Source organism: Molossus molossus, unplaced genomic scaffold (assembly GCF_014108415.1).
Source record: "Molossus molossus isolate mMolMol1 unplaced genomic scaffold, mMolMol1.p scaffold_m16_p_12, whole genome shotgun sequence".
Lineage (NCBI taxonomy): Eukaryota > Metazoa > Chordata > Mammalia > Chiroptera > Molossidae > Molossus > Molossus molossus.
In genome coordinates this window covers 79,113,618-79,129,205 of record NW_023425347.1, presented here as the reverse complement: position 1 = coordinate 79,129,205, position 15,588 = coordinate 79,113,618, and the positions used below count along the sequence as shown (strand labels likewise).

Here is a 15,588-nt window from a genome sequence, read left to right as displayed (position 1 = left end):
GTATAAGTGTAACAAAATGTGTACAAGATCTGTATGAGGAAAACACAAAACTCTGATTAAAGAAATCAGCCCTGGCCGGTTTGGCTCAGCGGTTAGAGCATCGGGCAGCGGTCCCGAGAGACCCGGGTTCGGTTCCAGCTAAGGACATGTCCCCGGCCCTGGTTGGTCGTGCAGGTAGCAGCCACTCGATGTGTCCCTTTCACGTCGATGTTTCTCTCTCTCTCCCTCTGTTCCTCTCTCTCCCTCCTACTCTACCTGAACAACAACAACAACAAAAATGGAAAAATGACCTCAGGTGAGGATAAAAAAGAAATCAGAAAATCTAAATAGAGATATTCCATGTACATGAATAGCAAGACTTAGTATTTTAGGAGTGCTAGTTCTTTCTAACTTGATTTATATATTTAGCACAAAACCAATAAAAATTCGAGCAAATTATTTTGTTGGTATTGATAAAGTGATTCTAAAATTTTTAAGGAAAGGAAAAATATCCAGAATAGCAACACAATATTGAAGAAGAACAAAGTGGAAAGATGAACATTACCTAACTTCAAGACTTACTATAAAACTGTAGTAATCAAGACAGTGTGTTATTGGCAGAAGGATAGACAAAATGAATCAATAGAACAAAATGCAGACCCCACACTGGTTGGACTCCAATCTCAGTTCTGCACTTACTGGCTATGACATTTTAGTCAAATCATTTTAGTTTTCCTTATCTATAAAATCTTAGGGGTTTGTATGAAGATTATATGAGATAATGCATGTAAAGCATTTAGCACATTCCCTGAGACATGGTAAGAGCTTGATAAATTTTAACTATGGTTCATTTTCCGATTTGATCCTGACAAGATATATGAAAAAGTAGCAGATCAAGTATTATTCCCATTTCATAGATGAAATACAGTTTCAGGGCTATTAACATATGACAGAGGTCAAATGGTTAGATAAATGGCAGAGCCAAAATTATAACCTAATCTAGAATTACTCAATATTACCTACCTTAGTTTAGGAAAGCAGGAAAGATTATGCCCTCAGAAGAGATTTTACAAATATATGAAAACAAAATTTAAAAATAAATTATGCAGTCAGCAATTTAATGTACTTTTATCCATAGTGAAAAAAATTATTAACCCAACTTTTAATTCCTGATACAAACCCATCTTGGTTATGATGCATTGTTCTTTTGATATGTTGGTAGGTTTCCTTTTTTTTTGTCTGGAGAATTTGTGTAAGATTATTATTTTTCTTCTTAAACATTTGATATAATTATTTAGTTAAGCTATCTGGATCTGGAAACTTTTAGTGTGTGGAAATATTTTTAATTGTGGATTTAATTTTTTCAAATAGTTACAGGACTTTTCAGATATTTTAAATGTAAGTTCATTCAGATAATAGTTATTATTTTATTAACTGAATTTATCATTTGAACTTTGTTTAACAAAGCTAAAACATTTTGAGTTTTAAACACTTAATATTAGATATCACTTAGGGGTTTTTTTTAAACTGATAAAATAGCCCTGGCCGGTTTGGTTCAGTGGTTAGAACGTTAGCCTGCGGTCTGGAGAGACCCAGGTTCGGTTCCCGCTAAGGGCGCCTACCTCGGTTGCAGTTTGTCCCCGGCCCTGGTTGGGTCATGTGGTGGCAACCACTTGATGTGTCCCTTTTATGTCGATGTTTCTCTCTCTCTCCCTCCCTCCAATTCTATCTGAACAAAGTATCTAAAAAATGTCCTCGGGTCAGGATTAAAAAAAATAAATTAAAAAAAAATAATAAAACTGATAAAATACACATAATGTTAAATTTACTATCTTAGCAATTTTCAAGGGTTCAGTTCAGTAGTATATAAGTACTACATTCACATTGTTGTGCAGCCAATCTCCAGAACTGTTTTCATCTTGCAAAACTGAAACTGAAACTATACCCATTAAACATCAATACCCCTTTCTCCCTTTCCCTCAGCCCCTGGCAACCATCCTTCTACTTTGTGGTATTAATAATAGGAATGATACAGTGTCTTTTTGTGACTGATTTATTTCCCTTAGCATAACATCTACATGGTTCATCTGTGTTGTAGGATGTGTCAGAGTTTCCTTCCTTTTTAAGGCTAACTAATATTCCATTTTGTGTATATACTACATTTTTTTTATCCATTCATTTTTCAATGGACACTGAGGTTGTTTCCACCATTTGGCAATTGTGATTGATGCTGCTGTGTGTATAATTATCTCTTCAACACTCTGTTTCATTGTTTTTCAGTAGATACTCAGAAGGAGAATTACTGTATCATATTGTTACTCTGTTTTTAATGTTTTGAGGAACGACTATACTATTTTGCAAAGCAGCTGTACCATTTTACATTTCTGCCAACAGAGGACTTTTCTTATTTTACATATTTTTGTGTGTCAGTAAGCTGTATTTGTCTTTTTCATCAAATCTTTCAATTTATTGACACAGTGTTTATGTTTTCAGTATCTGTAGTTATGCCATTTTCCCCCAGTTATATTGATTATTTAACCACTTCTGTTATAAAACTCAGTGTTGCTTGGGGTTTATAAATTTTTTAAAAACTCATCTTTATTGTTGTATTACAGATGCTTCCCCCTTTTCCCCCCATTGATCACCTTCTTCCCTGCTCCCACCCCGCTCTTGCCTTCCCTACACAATTGTCTGTGTCCATTGGTTATACATATATGCATATAAATTCTTTGGTTTATCTCTTCTTACTCCCCTCCCCTCCCTTTGACATTAGTCAGTCTGACAACCAATTTGTACTTCATAATTTCTTCACCTATTTCCCCCATCCCCCCAAAACTCCTCCCATTTGCAGTCAACAAAAAGTTCTTTGTATCTATGATTCTATTTCTGTTCTGCTTGTTCATTTTGTTTGTAGATTAAGTTGTTGATAGATATGAATGTATTGCCATTTTATTGTGCTTATATTTTTTATCTTTTTCTTATTCTTCTTCAAGAAGACCCTTCAGTATTTTATATAATACTGGTTTGGTGGTGATGAACTCCTTTAGCTTTTTCTTGTCTGGGAAACTTTATTCTAAATGATAGCTTTGCTGGATACTGTAATCTTGGTTGTAGGTCCTTGCTTTTAATCACTTTGAATATTTCTTTCTACTCTCTTCTGGCCTGCAAAGTTTCTTTTGAGAAATCAACTGACAGTCTTATGGGACCTCCCTTGTAGGTAACTAACTGCTTTTCTCTTGCTGCTTTTAAGATTCTCTCTTTGTCTTTAACCTTTTGCATTTGATGATGATGTGTCTTGGTGTGGACCTCTTTGGGTTCATCTTGATTGGGAGTCTGTGCTTCTTGTACTTATTTGTATGTCTGTGTACTTCACCAAGTTAGGGAAGTTTTCTGTCATTGTTTTTTTACATAGATTATTATTTTTTAAAAATCCTCATCCAGGGACACTTTTTTTGCATTAATTTTCAAATAACATGGGAGGAAGAGAGAGAGAGAGAGAAAGAGAGAGAGACATCGACTGGTTGCCACCCACATGACCCCAACTGGGGCCAGGGTCAAACTGCAACTGAGGTACATGCCCTTAGTAGGAACTGAACCCGGACTCTCAGGTCCGCGGGCCGATACTCTAACCACTGAGCCAAACCTGCCAGGGCTTCACATAGGTTTTCAATTTTTTGCTCTCTCTCTCTCTTCTTCTGGCACCCCCATGATGCAAATGTTCGTACACTTGAAATTGTCCCAGAGGCTCCTTACACTATCCTCATTTTTTAAAATTCTTTTTTCTTTTTGCTGTTTTGATTTGGTGTTTTTGCTTCCTTGTATTCCATATTTATAGTTTGCTTCTTTCCTTCACCTACTCTACTATTGATTCCCTGTAAATTATTCTTTATCTCAGTTAGTGTATCCTTCATTTCTGACTGGTGCTTTTTTATGTTGTTGATGTTCGAAGTTCCCACTAAGTTCCTTGAGCATCCTTATAACCAGTGTTTTGAACTCTGCATCTGTTAGATTGCTTATCTTTGTTTCACTTAGTTTTTTTCCTGGAGTTTTGTTCTGTTCTTTCATTTTGGACATGTTTCTTTGTCTCCTCATTTTGGCTATCTCCCTGTGTGTGTTTCGATGTATTAGGTAGAGTTGCTATGTCTCCTAGGCTTCCTAGGGTGGCCTATTGTAGTAGGTGCCCTGTAGGGTCTAGTGGCACAGCCTCCCTGATCACCCCAGCTGGGCCCTCGAGTTGCACCCCTCATGTGGACTGTACACCCTTCTCTTGTAATTGAGTCTTTTTTTTTTTTTATCCTCACCCGAGGACATTTTTCCATTTTTTGTTCAGATAGAGTGGGAGGGAGAGAGAGAGAGAAACATCGACGTGAAAGGGATACATTGAGTGGTTGCCACCTGCACAACCCAACTAGGGCCGGGGGCAAACTGCAACCGAGGTACATGTCCTTAGCGGGAACTGAACCTGGGTCTCTCTGGACCACAGGCTGATGCTCTAACTGCTGAGCCAAACCGGCCAGGGCGTAATTGAGTCTTAATTGCTGTTGGCATGTCAGTGGGAGGGATTTACTCAGACTTATCAGCTGCAAGGACTGACTGTGCCTATTGACCACTGACCTCTGACTACCTTGGAGAATCAGCTATGCAGGGTCCCACCACACAGAGCAAGACTTAATTCAGCAGTGCTCTGGTACCTACCGAGTCCACTCCTTGAGTGTGTCACTTGTGGAGGTGGTTGGATGGTGGTGCTTCGACATAGTCTGAAGCTGTCCACTGGGTGTGCTGGCTCAGGAACAAGGTCAGCCACTCCCCTATGTTCTACCCGAGGCTGCCAAGCATAAGCTACAAAGTGATCTGCAGATGGCTGCTTCTTGTGCTGGACTTGGAGGTGCCCAGGAAAGGCCAGACTGTGAAGCAAGGCTGGCTGCTTCTAGTGCCAGGCCTGGGGCCACTTAGTGAGAGGTATGTTTCTCACTGAGGCCAGATGCTGTTTGTTTGAGAGAATTTAGGAAAATCTGAAGCAGGAGCCAAGACCGGCCAATCCTATGGTAACGCCACTGGAAACAGCTTGGGTGGGCCACAAAGTTGGGTGGGGCACCGCCTCAGGGAATCACCAGGGAGGGGCAAACAGTGTGAGCCAGGTTGCTGGAGTCCCAGATATTCTGTCTGCTGACCCCATGGGGAAAAGGCTCAGCAAAGGAACAAAAACCTTGCTAATGTCTATTTGGGAGAAAGCTGCTTCTCCAGCTCTCGCCTGCCCGTGTGTCTCTGGTGCCATTCAAGCTGTCTCCCCCACACTGGAGCTTGGAGGGAGTGAGTCTGAGTAAGTTGGTGTAGGTGCCCTTTAAGAAGAACTGCCTGGGACTCTAGAAACCTCAGCTTCACTTCCCACTATCTTTTATTGTCAAAAGTTATGCGGACTTCTCTTCCTGACACTGCAACCCTGAGCTGGGGGGCCTGGTGTGGGACCGAGACCTCTCACTCCTCAGGGATGACCTTCATAGCTGAGGTATCCCTCTTGATTTTTATGTGCCACATATGGTTGTGCGACCAGTCCGTCTGCACCTCCGCCCCTCCTACCAGTCTTGATGTGGCTTCTTTAATTTTGTAGTTGTAGGACTTCCATTCAGCTCGATTTCATGCAGTTCTGAATGATGGTTGTTGTGTAGTTTAGTTATAATTTAAATGCGGTTGTGGGAGGAGGTGAGTACTGTATTTACTTACACTACCATCATTACCGGAAGTCGGGATTATGGATTTTATTTATCTTTGCAAACAATTGATTTTGTGCTTTGCTAATGCTTTTTTTTGTTTGTTTGTTATTGCTCACCTCAGGATATTTTTCGACTGATATTATTATTATTATTATTTTAATCCTCATCAGAGAATATTTTTTCATTGATTTTTATTTTTCTTTATTGATTTGAGAGAGAGAGGAAGAGGGAAAGAGAGGTAGAAACATCAATGAGAGAAAACATTGATCAGCCGCCTCCTGCATGCCCCCCACTGGGGATTTGGCCTACCACCTGGGCATGTGCTCTGACCGGGAATCGAACTGGTGACCTTTTAGTGCATGGATAGATGCTTAATCCCTAAGCCACACCAGCCAGGCCCATTTTTTTTTTTTTTTTTTTTTTTTTTTTTTTTAGATAGAGTGGAAGGGAGGGGGTAAAGAGAGAGAGAGAAAGAAAGAGAAAGAGAGAAAAGTCAGTGTGAGAGAGACACATTGATTGATTGCCTCTCCAAGGACCCCAACCAGGGCTGGGGATCTAACTGCTACCGAAGTAAGGTCTCTTGATTGGAAATGAACCCAAGACTCTTAGGTGTGAAGGCTGGTGCTCTAACTGCTGAGCCAGATTGGCTAGGGCTTTGCTGATACTTTTTATTGTATATTATTTTTATTTTGTTCATTTGCTCTTATTCTTCTATTATTTGAGTTTACTTTGTTGTAGGTCTCTCATTCTTTGGGTCTAATTTGTATTTGCATTTGCTCTCCTGAGTTTGTATGATTGTTCTCCCTTTCTTTATTTAAAATTAAAAAAAAAATTTTTTTATCCTCACCCGAGGACTTTTTTTTTGCATTTATCTTCAGATAGAGCAGGAGGGAGAAAGGGAGGGAGAGAAAAAGAAACATCAATGTGAGAGAGACATATCAAGTGGTTGCCACCCACAGGACCCCAACCGAGGCTGGACAAACTACAACCAAGGTATGGGCCCTTAGCAGGAACCAAGCCCAGGACTCTCTGGTCCGCAGGCTGACGCTCTAACCACTACGCAAAACTGGCCAGGGCGTTCTCCCTTCTTTCTACACATTCCAAAACAATTTTCCAGAAGTACCCAGGGTTTTGTTTGTGTTTATATTTGTTTTAATTAGGAGAATAAATTAGGAGGAAAGAAGTAGCGATGGTAAAAGTTGTCATCTTTTAGCACTAGCCTTCAACCCCATTACCAGCTTTACTTAATATCATAACATACCCTGATAGGCAAGATTATCCAGTGCAGTTTGTAACTTTTACTTTTTTTCACTCTGTTGCAGGACCCGTTGGGGCCCAGCCCCTACTCATGGTACCCAGAAGACCTGGCTATGGCACCATGGGCAAACCCATTAAATTGCTGGCTAACTGTTTTCAAGTTGAAATCCCAAAGATTGATGTCTACCTCTATGAGGTAGATATTAAACCAGACAAGTGTCCTAGGAGAGTGAACAGGTAAGAATCATGAAGACATGGAGATTTTTTGCAGTTTGTATTTGTCTTTTTATCTTGTATATCCAGATAACAACGGTAATGTCTAATAGTTTGACCAAGAACACGTGGTAATTTGGTTTTTATTTATTTAATTCTATTTTTAAAATTAATTTATTTTTTATGACAGATGTCATGATAATTTGTTTTGAAATTGATTGTAATTCAGAGATTTGATGGTAGATGAAATCTTCCAACAACTTGAAATTTTTCCATTATAACATGAATTCATATGTACTTTCTGTGATGATAGAAAAGGTCCAAGTCATATTTATTTATTCATTTATTTATTTAATCCTCACCTGAGGACATTTTTGCAATTATCTTCAGATAGAGCGGGAGGAAGAGAGAGAAAGAAACATGTGAGAGAGACACATCGAGTGGTTGCCACCCACACCACCCCAACCCGGGCCAGGGACAAATTACATCCGAGGTACATGCCATTAGCAGGAACCGAACCTGGGACTCTCTAGTCCGCGGGCCAACGCTCTAACCGCTGAGCTAAACGGGCCAGGGCCCAACTCATTTTTAGATGCTTTTAAAATCATACTGAACATCTTTTCCTTTGCTTTTATTTCCCTTCCCCTGCCCCTTTATTTACTCTTCTTTTTTATTTTTTTAAATCCTCACACGAGGATGTTTTTCCATTTTTGTTCAGATAGAGTGGAAGGGAGGGAGAGAGAGAGAGAAACATCTATGTGAGAGAGACACATCTATTGGTTGCCTCCTGCACGACCCCGACCAGGGATGGGGACTGAACCGCAACCAATGTACGTTCCCTTGACTGGAATTGAACCCACAACTCTTTGGTCTATTGGCTGACACTCTAACCTCTGAGCCAAACCAGCCAGGACTAAATATTTACCCCTTTTCTAATGTTCCTTTTAAGTTGATGGTAGTGGTAGAGACAGTGGTTGTCATGGCTTCATGCTTTCTGTTCTCCTGATCCTCAACTACTTCTTTTTTACTTTGTTTGTTGTTGTTAATCCTCACTCTGTATTTTTCTATTTATGTTCAGATAGAGTGGAAGGGAGGGAGATAGAGAAACATCAGTATCAATTGGTTGCCTTCCGCACAACCCCAACCAGGGCCAGGGGTCGAACCTGCAACCCAGGTAGGTGCTCTTGACCGGTAGTCGAACCCATGACTCTCCGGTCTGAGGGCTGACCCTCTAACCACTGAACCAAATTGGCCAGGGCTGTTTCTTACTCTTATATGAGAGCAAGTACATATAGTATGTAAAGAATTTTCAATTTGCTTCAGTACCTTCTTCTCTCACGTTCCCCAAATACTCTATATGTGTATATGGCTGTGGTTTAGGTAATACAGGGAATGTGAAAGGAAATTATGATGTGGTGTAATCCCAAAAAGAAGTTAGTAAAAAAAAAAAAATACTTATGGACAAAACATTTAGAAAATAATGATACTGAACATTTTGGTTTGTAGTATCAAATATTCCAGGCTTTTCTTATTCAATAGATACTATTAAGAGCCTTTGTTTAAGATAGGTGAGTACACCTGAAATGTATCTAATGTTGTAAATCAGTGTTACCTCAGTTTTTAAAGAAGACATAGATGGTTCTTTCTGTCAAGAAATTTGTAATTTAGTAGAGATAAGACACATGAGATATATGAAGTAAGAAACCGATAACACGAAAAACATGAATGTTATAATTAACATGTAATGTAGTGTTCTTTCTGAGGTCAGGAAGGGAATTGTGGAGTATTACATGTGGAAGAATCTAAGAGATCAGCTAATCAGGCACCTTTTCTTTTTTCTTTTAATCCTCACCCGGGGACATTTTTTCCATTTTTTGTTCAGATAGAGTGGGAGGGAGAGAGAGGAAGAGAGAGAGAAACATCGATGTGAAAAGGACACATCGAGTGGCTGCCACCCGCACGACCCAACCAGGGCAGGGGACAAACTGCAACCGAGGTACGTGCCCTTAGCAGGAACTGAACCTGGGTCTCTCTGGACCGCAGGCCGACGCTCTAACCACTGAGCCAAACCGGCCAGGGCCACCTTTTCTTTTTTTAATCCTCACCTGAGGATATGTTTATATCGATTTTATTTTATTTATATTTTAATACCCAAGCGAGGATATTTTTCCATTGATTTTTAGATAGAGTAGAAGGGAGGGAAGGAGAGAGAGAAAAACATTGATATGAGAGGGACATCAGTTGATTGTCTCCTGCACCACCCTAACTGGGGCCAGGGATCAAACCTGGAACCCAGGTATGTGCCCTTGACCAGGAATCAAACCTGTGACCCTTCGGTTCAAGGGCCAATGCTCTGATTGTGAGCCAAACCAGCCAGGGCTGTTTTTATTGATTTTGGAGAGAGAAGAAGGGAGAGGGAGAGAGAGAAACATCAATCAGTTCCCTCCTTTTCACACCCTGACCAGGGATCAAACCCACAACAATTCAGTGTATAGGACAATGCTCCAACCAAATGAGCCACACCGGCCAGGGCTGATACCCTTTTTTTTTTTTAATCCTCACCCGAGGACATTTTTCCATTTTTTTGTTCAGATAGAGCGGGAAGGAGAGAGAGGAAGAGAGAGAGAAAGAAACATCGACGTGAAGGGACACATCGAGTGGCTGCCACCCGCACAACCAACCAGGGCCGGGGACAAACTGCAACCGAGGTACTTAGCGGGAACCGAACCCGGGTCTCTCTGTACCGCAGGCCGACGCTCCAACTGCTGAGCCAAACCAGCCAGGGCGGCTGATACCCTTTTTAATAGCTGAAATTTAGAAAGGTTAAGAGACTTACTCAAGAATACACATTTCTAGTTGCAAAAATGAGGCTAGAATTCCAGAATCCTAACTTGATAGTCATTAAGAAATATTTGTAAAGCAAGAAGAAAAGGCATTTAGTTCAGCTAAAACAATTGGTAGAATTGTAGATAGCTGTCGCAAAAGAACAGTTTTTATTTTTTTTTAAATATTTTTATTTACTTTTAGAGAGAGAGGAATGAGAGAGAGGGAAACATTTATCAATTGCCTCCTGCACGTCCACACCAGGGATCAAGCCCAAAACCTGGGCATTTGCCTTAACCAGGAACGGAACTGGCAACCTTTTGATGAACAGGCCAACACCCAACCAACTGAGCCATACCGGCCAGGGCTAAAAAGAACACTTTTTAATGAGGAGATAGCACTATTGATGGATGAATGGATAAAGAATATCTGTCAAGCCCTGGCCGGTTTGGCTCAGCAGTTAGAGCATTGGCCTGCGGTCCAGAGAGACCCGGGTTTGATTCCCGCTAAGAGCACATACCTCGGTTGCAGTTTGTCCCCGGCCCTGGTTGGTTGTGCGGGTGGCAACCACTCAATATGTCCCTTTCATATCGATGTTTCTCTCTCTCTGTCTTTCTCTCTCTCTCTCTCTCGCTGTTCCTCTCTCTCCCTCACTCTACCTGAACAAAAAATGGAAAAATTTCTTCGGGTGAGATTTAAAAAAAAGATTATCTGTCTAGATAGATAGATGGATAGATACAGAATGGAAAACTACTCAGCTATGAAAAGTAAAAATCTTGCCATTTGTGAAAACGTGGATGGACCTTGAGGGAATTTTGCTAAATTATATAAGTCAGACAGCCCTGGCCGGTTTTGCTCAGTGGTTAGAGCATCGGCCTGTGGACCAGAGAGTTCCAGGTTCAGTTCCCGCTAAGAGCACGTACCTCAGTTGCAGTTTGTCCCTGGCCCCGGTTGGGGTCATGTAGGTGGCAACCAGTCAATGTGTGTCTCTCTCACATTGATGTTTCTCTCTCTCTCTTTCCCCCTCTTTCCCTCCCGCTCTATCTGAAAATAAATGCCAAAATGAAAAAATAAATAAGTCTGACATAGATAAATGCTATATAGTTTTACTTATATATGTAATCTAAAAATAGCATAAATAAACTTTACACCTTGTTCATAATATTGACTTGATTTTATATCAACATCTGCAAAACTTATTCCCCTTATTTTCTTCAAAAGATTAGCTTTCTGAACTTTTTTGCAATATTACTGCATAACTACATTAGTCAGTAAAGTTGTTGGTAGGCTTCTGAAATTACTTCAGTTCCTATAATTCAACAACTGGAATTCTAAAAGTTAGAAGGAGCTAGATAGAACTTTACAGTTCCTCTTTCAGTATTAGCTAAGCAGTTATGAGCCAAAATGCAGCAGTATTTAAGTCAACACATACGAAGTTTCTCTTGTCCATATGCCACATGCTCAAATATTTGGCAGTATGGCATTAATCATAATAGCAGAATGATGTATTGTAGCCAAATTTTCACTTTAATCAGAGGAGTTTTCTTGGACAAAAATATCCAGGAAATGCTTGTGAATCTTTTTGTGAGTCAGCTTCTCTACTTCAGACTTCCTGTCTGTTGATTTTCTTTTTCTTTCCTCACTCCTTTGTGTTTCGTTTCTTTCTGTTTAATGATTTTGTTTGTTTGTTAATCCTCACCCGAGGATAGTTTTTCCTCTGATTTTTTAGAGAGAGTGGAAGGGAGCAAAGAGGAGAGAGAGAGAAACAAGAATAAATATTGATGTGAGAGACACATCGATTGGTTGCTTCCCACACGTGTCCCAGCCCTGGTGATTTAACCTTCAATCCAGGTATGTGTCCTTGACCAGGAATCAAACCCAAGACCCTTTGGTCTGCAGGCTAACACAAGCCAGACTGGCCTAATGATTCCTGCTTTTGTTTAGGGAGGAAGATGTGGTACATGATGTATCTGAGCTGAATAATTGCCCAGTGGGCCAGGGGAAAGAATAATTCATATAGAGAGAGCATGAGCAAAAGTAAGACATGTTTACATAACAGAAGTAGGCCAGTATAAATAGAATAGCTAGAGCCTGAAAAATCAGCTAAGAGTACATTATAAAGGATTTTAAATCCATGCTAAGGCCTGTGAATTCAGAAAGAACCATTGGAGGCTTATGAGCAAATGAGGAGCATCTATCTGTATTTAAAAACATAGCTAATGGCAGTGTAGAGGATGAATGAGAGAAGAGAAAGACCAATCCTGGAGAACATTTCCAAGGCTGTTGTAGTAGTCTAGTTGACTGATCTTCAAACTTTTGATCACATATTGCCATTAATTAAAATGCACTTAATAGATAAATAAATACAGATACATGTTAAAAATTTTTAATTTATAGACGTGTATTATTAGTCTAACATATTAACTATAGAAAAATTGAAGGTGAAAAACAGTATTTTGAAATAAACTCTTCAAGAATATATTTAATAATTTGAAAAGTTCAGATTAATGCCCCAAAAACTTGACTGGATATAGGCCACACACTTGAACTAAAATAAGTTGTAATGTGCTGAAAATGAATGAATGAGTGAGAGTTCACTGTTAATTCCTATATTGCAGAGCTCTCATTATTCTGTTAGGATTCCTGGTATACTATATGACACACCAGGAATCCTAAGTGAGGGATTGGTGTCAATCCATATTCAAATTGTTAGATGAAACGAATATAAAAACTTTTTTTCCCTTATGCTTCAGCATACCCCTAGCACTTCTGGTACCTACTTTTTAGATTAGTTGGTAGTGTGTTCTAAAACTTAACTAACAGCAGTGAAGAGAGGGCTTAGTTGATTTAGAAGAATGAATAATTTAGGTGTGTAAGGAAAGGGAAGAGATAAGAATGGCTTCATAGTCCCTATCTTGTATAATGGTGATGGCTTTGACAGAAATACAGATGGTGAAAGGACCAAGGGTTTTATTTTCTGTTTTGGATATTTGGATGTTGGAATATATAAAAAGCGCCAAAATGGAGTTCGGTAGGTTATTGAAAATAAGTGGCTAAAGCTCAGGAGATAAGTCAAGATGGAGATTGAGATTTGAGACCTCAGCATATAGGTAGGTGATAGTTCATAGGGAAAGTGAGTAGAGTCAAGATAAGAGGACTGAGAATTGATCTCTGGGGATACTGTTGTTTCAGGTTTGCCAGTGAAGACACTTAAGAGACTGAAAAGAGCCTTGGCCAGTTTGGCTCAGTGGTTAAAACGTCAGCCTGTGGACCAAAGAGTCTCAGGTTAGATTCTTGTCAAGGGCACGCACCTCAGTTGCGGTTCAGTTGTTGGCCCTGGTCAGGGTTGTGTTGGAGGCAACCAGTCAATGTGTCCCTCTCATGTAGATGTTGTGCACTCCCCCCCCCCCCCGCCCCTGGCCTGAGAATAAATGGGAAAGTATTCTCAGGTGAGGATTTAAAAAAAAAGAGAGACTGAAAAGGTAGGAAAACCAGGACAAAGTAGAGGTTTTTAGAGAAGTAAGGCAAGGATCTTGATATTCAAGGATAATCACAGTGGCAAATGCTAAAAGAAGCTGAATGTAAAGGCTGAAAGAGACCATGTCTATTAAGAAGTCAGTGGTAGTCAGAGGGAGATGTGTTCTAGAGGAGAGTTGTTAGTGTAAGCCAAATTGAGTTAAAAATTTATTTCTTGCCCAGCCAGTATGACTCAGTGGTTGAGTGTCAACCCATGCACCAAGAAGAGGTCACGGTCAGGGAACATGCCCAGGTTGTGAGCCCAATCCCCAGTGGGAGGCAAGGAGGAGGCAGCCAATCGATGTTCTCTCTCTCATTGATGTTTATCTCTCTCTCTCCCTTCATCTCTCTCTCAAATCAATAAAGGAAAAAAATTTTATTTCTCAGTCTAAAGTAATCTGTCAGTTATTTGTGAACGCTAGAAATGTTGACTACACTAGGTTAGCTAATGTGGTTATATAAGATTATGAAAGAATTCACACCCATGTGAAATGACTATGAAGATAGAAAATAGTACAATGCTCTAGTGTACTATAGATTTTATATTATAAAGCATTAAAATTTTGATCTAAAGTGTAACGCCTTTCTACTTTGTATTTTTTAAACTTTATCTTGATTTCAAATACATTAATTGGCTACCTTCTCTGCTACTTACTACAGAATTATGAAGATAAATCAGAGATTGGAAGGATACAAGGACAGACTGCCAACTGTTTTAGTTGTGTTTTATAAACCTCTTGGTTATTTTAGTATCTTGTTATACCTTAGCAATCTTTATTCTTTCTGTCTGTATAGTGACAGATTAATTTATTATACCTGTGAATACTAAACAAATGTGTATAGTTACTATAGGGGGAAAACATTATTTTATGTCTTCAGCTATAGACTAGAATAATTCCCATTCTCTCTTGTGGGAGCACAGAATTAAGGGGTACTTAAAAATGAGATAAAGATGGATATTTATGACCTTATAGTAACAATTAACAGAAAAAGAATTTCTTATTGTTTTACATTAAAGTTTCCCTCCCCTACCTTTTTTCTGCTCTGTGAGTCAGGTGGTAAAGTGGAATTTCTGAAACCAACATTAAATTTTACTTTGTAGTCAGTGATAGTTGTCAGAGGGGAGGAGGGTTGGGAGCTAAGTGAAAAAGGTGAAGGGATAAAGAAAAGAAAAAAAGACACAAACTATATGGTAATTGCCAGAGGGAAAGGGGGTGGGGGCAAGTTAAAGAGGGGCAAAGAGGGGATAAATTGTGGCAGAAAGAGACTTGACTTTAGGTGGTGAATGCATGATGCAGTATGCAGATGCTGTGTTATATAGAATTTTAATTGCTGTATGGTTTTATTAATGCCACCCCAATAAATTCAATAAAAATAAATAAATATATAGAAAATAAAATGAGAGGGGAACAAGGAGTACGCTAGAGAAAAATCAGAGCCAAAAGAAGGCAGTAATGGAGTAACTGAGGAACAATAAACATATAAGACAGAAAAACAAAATAAATAAATAAATTTTACTTTACATTTTGTGCACCAAAACATGATGGAGTAAAAAATCTTGGTACCAGAATGTAGGAAGTAGTGGTTGAGGTAGGGGATCGGTGAGGTAGGCTGTAGCTCTTTGTAAGACCTGACATAACTCAGGTATGTTCCATTTTTGTAGTAATCACCAGATGTTCTCATGCATTTAAAAACTTTACCCTGATATTCTACAAATGCATCAGATTATACTCTACAATTATTCTTTTCTCCTCAGACTAAGGTTATTAGTAAAAGGAAGCCACTAAAAATTATTTAGCAGTTCTTATCCTTATTTACTCAGATTTTCTTTTCCAAATTGCTTTCCTAAGTATTGTTTTAGAAGTTAAAATTTATGTATTTTGGTTATTGTGGTTTTACTTTTTATTATAAGCTAAGAAGCTGACTTAACAATATACACTTATATATTGTGCTAAAATTTTTATATTTGAATTAAAGATCAAAGAGCCCTTCCCCTGTCCATTGTTACATACTCCACAACTACAATATTGAGAAAATGTAGTTCATAGTTTTTGTTAATTGATACAAATGCATCGCAATGTATCATTTG

The 15,588-nt window shown here is 39.3% G+C and overlaps 1 protein-coding gene across 2 annotated transcripts in view; it reads left to right on the top strand.

Moving 5' to 3' along the window:
* The window catches only part of LOC118626067 (protein argonaute-3), a 128,073-nt gene that overhangs the window by 23,319 nt on the left and 89,166 nt on the right, over positions 1 to 15,588 (top strand). For both annotated transcript variants that reach the window (XM_036255330.1, XM_036255331.1), the window contains exon 2: positions 7,013 to 7,184. In XM_036255330.1, coding sequence (XP_036111223.1) covers positions 7,013 to 7,184 — 172 coding nt within the window. The remainder of the gene's footprint in view (positions 1 to 7,012; positions 7,185 to 15,588) is intronic.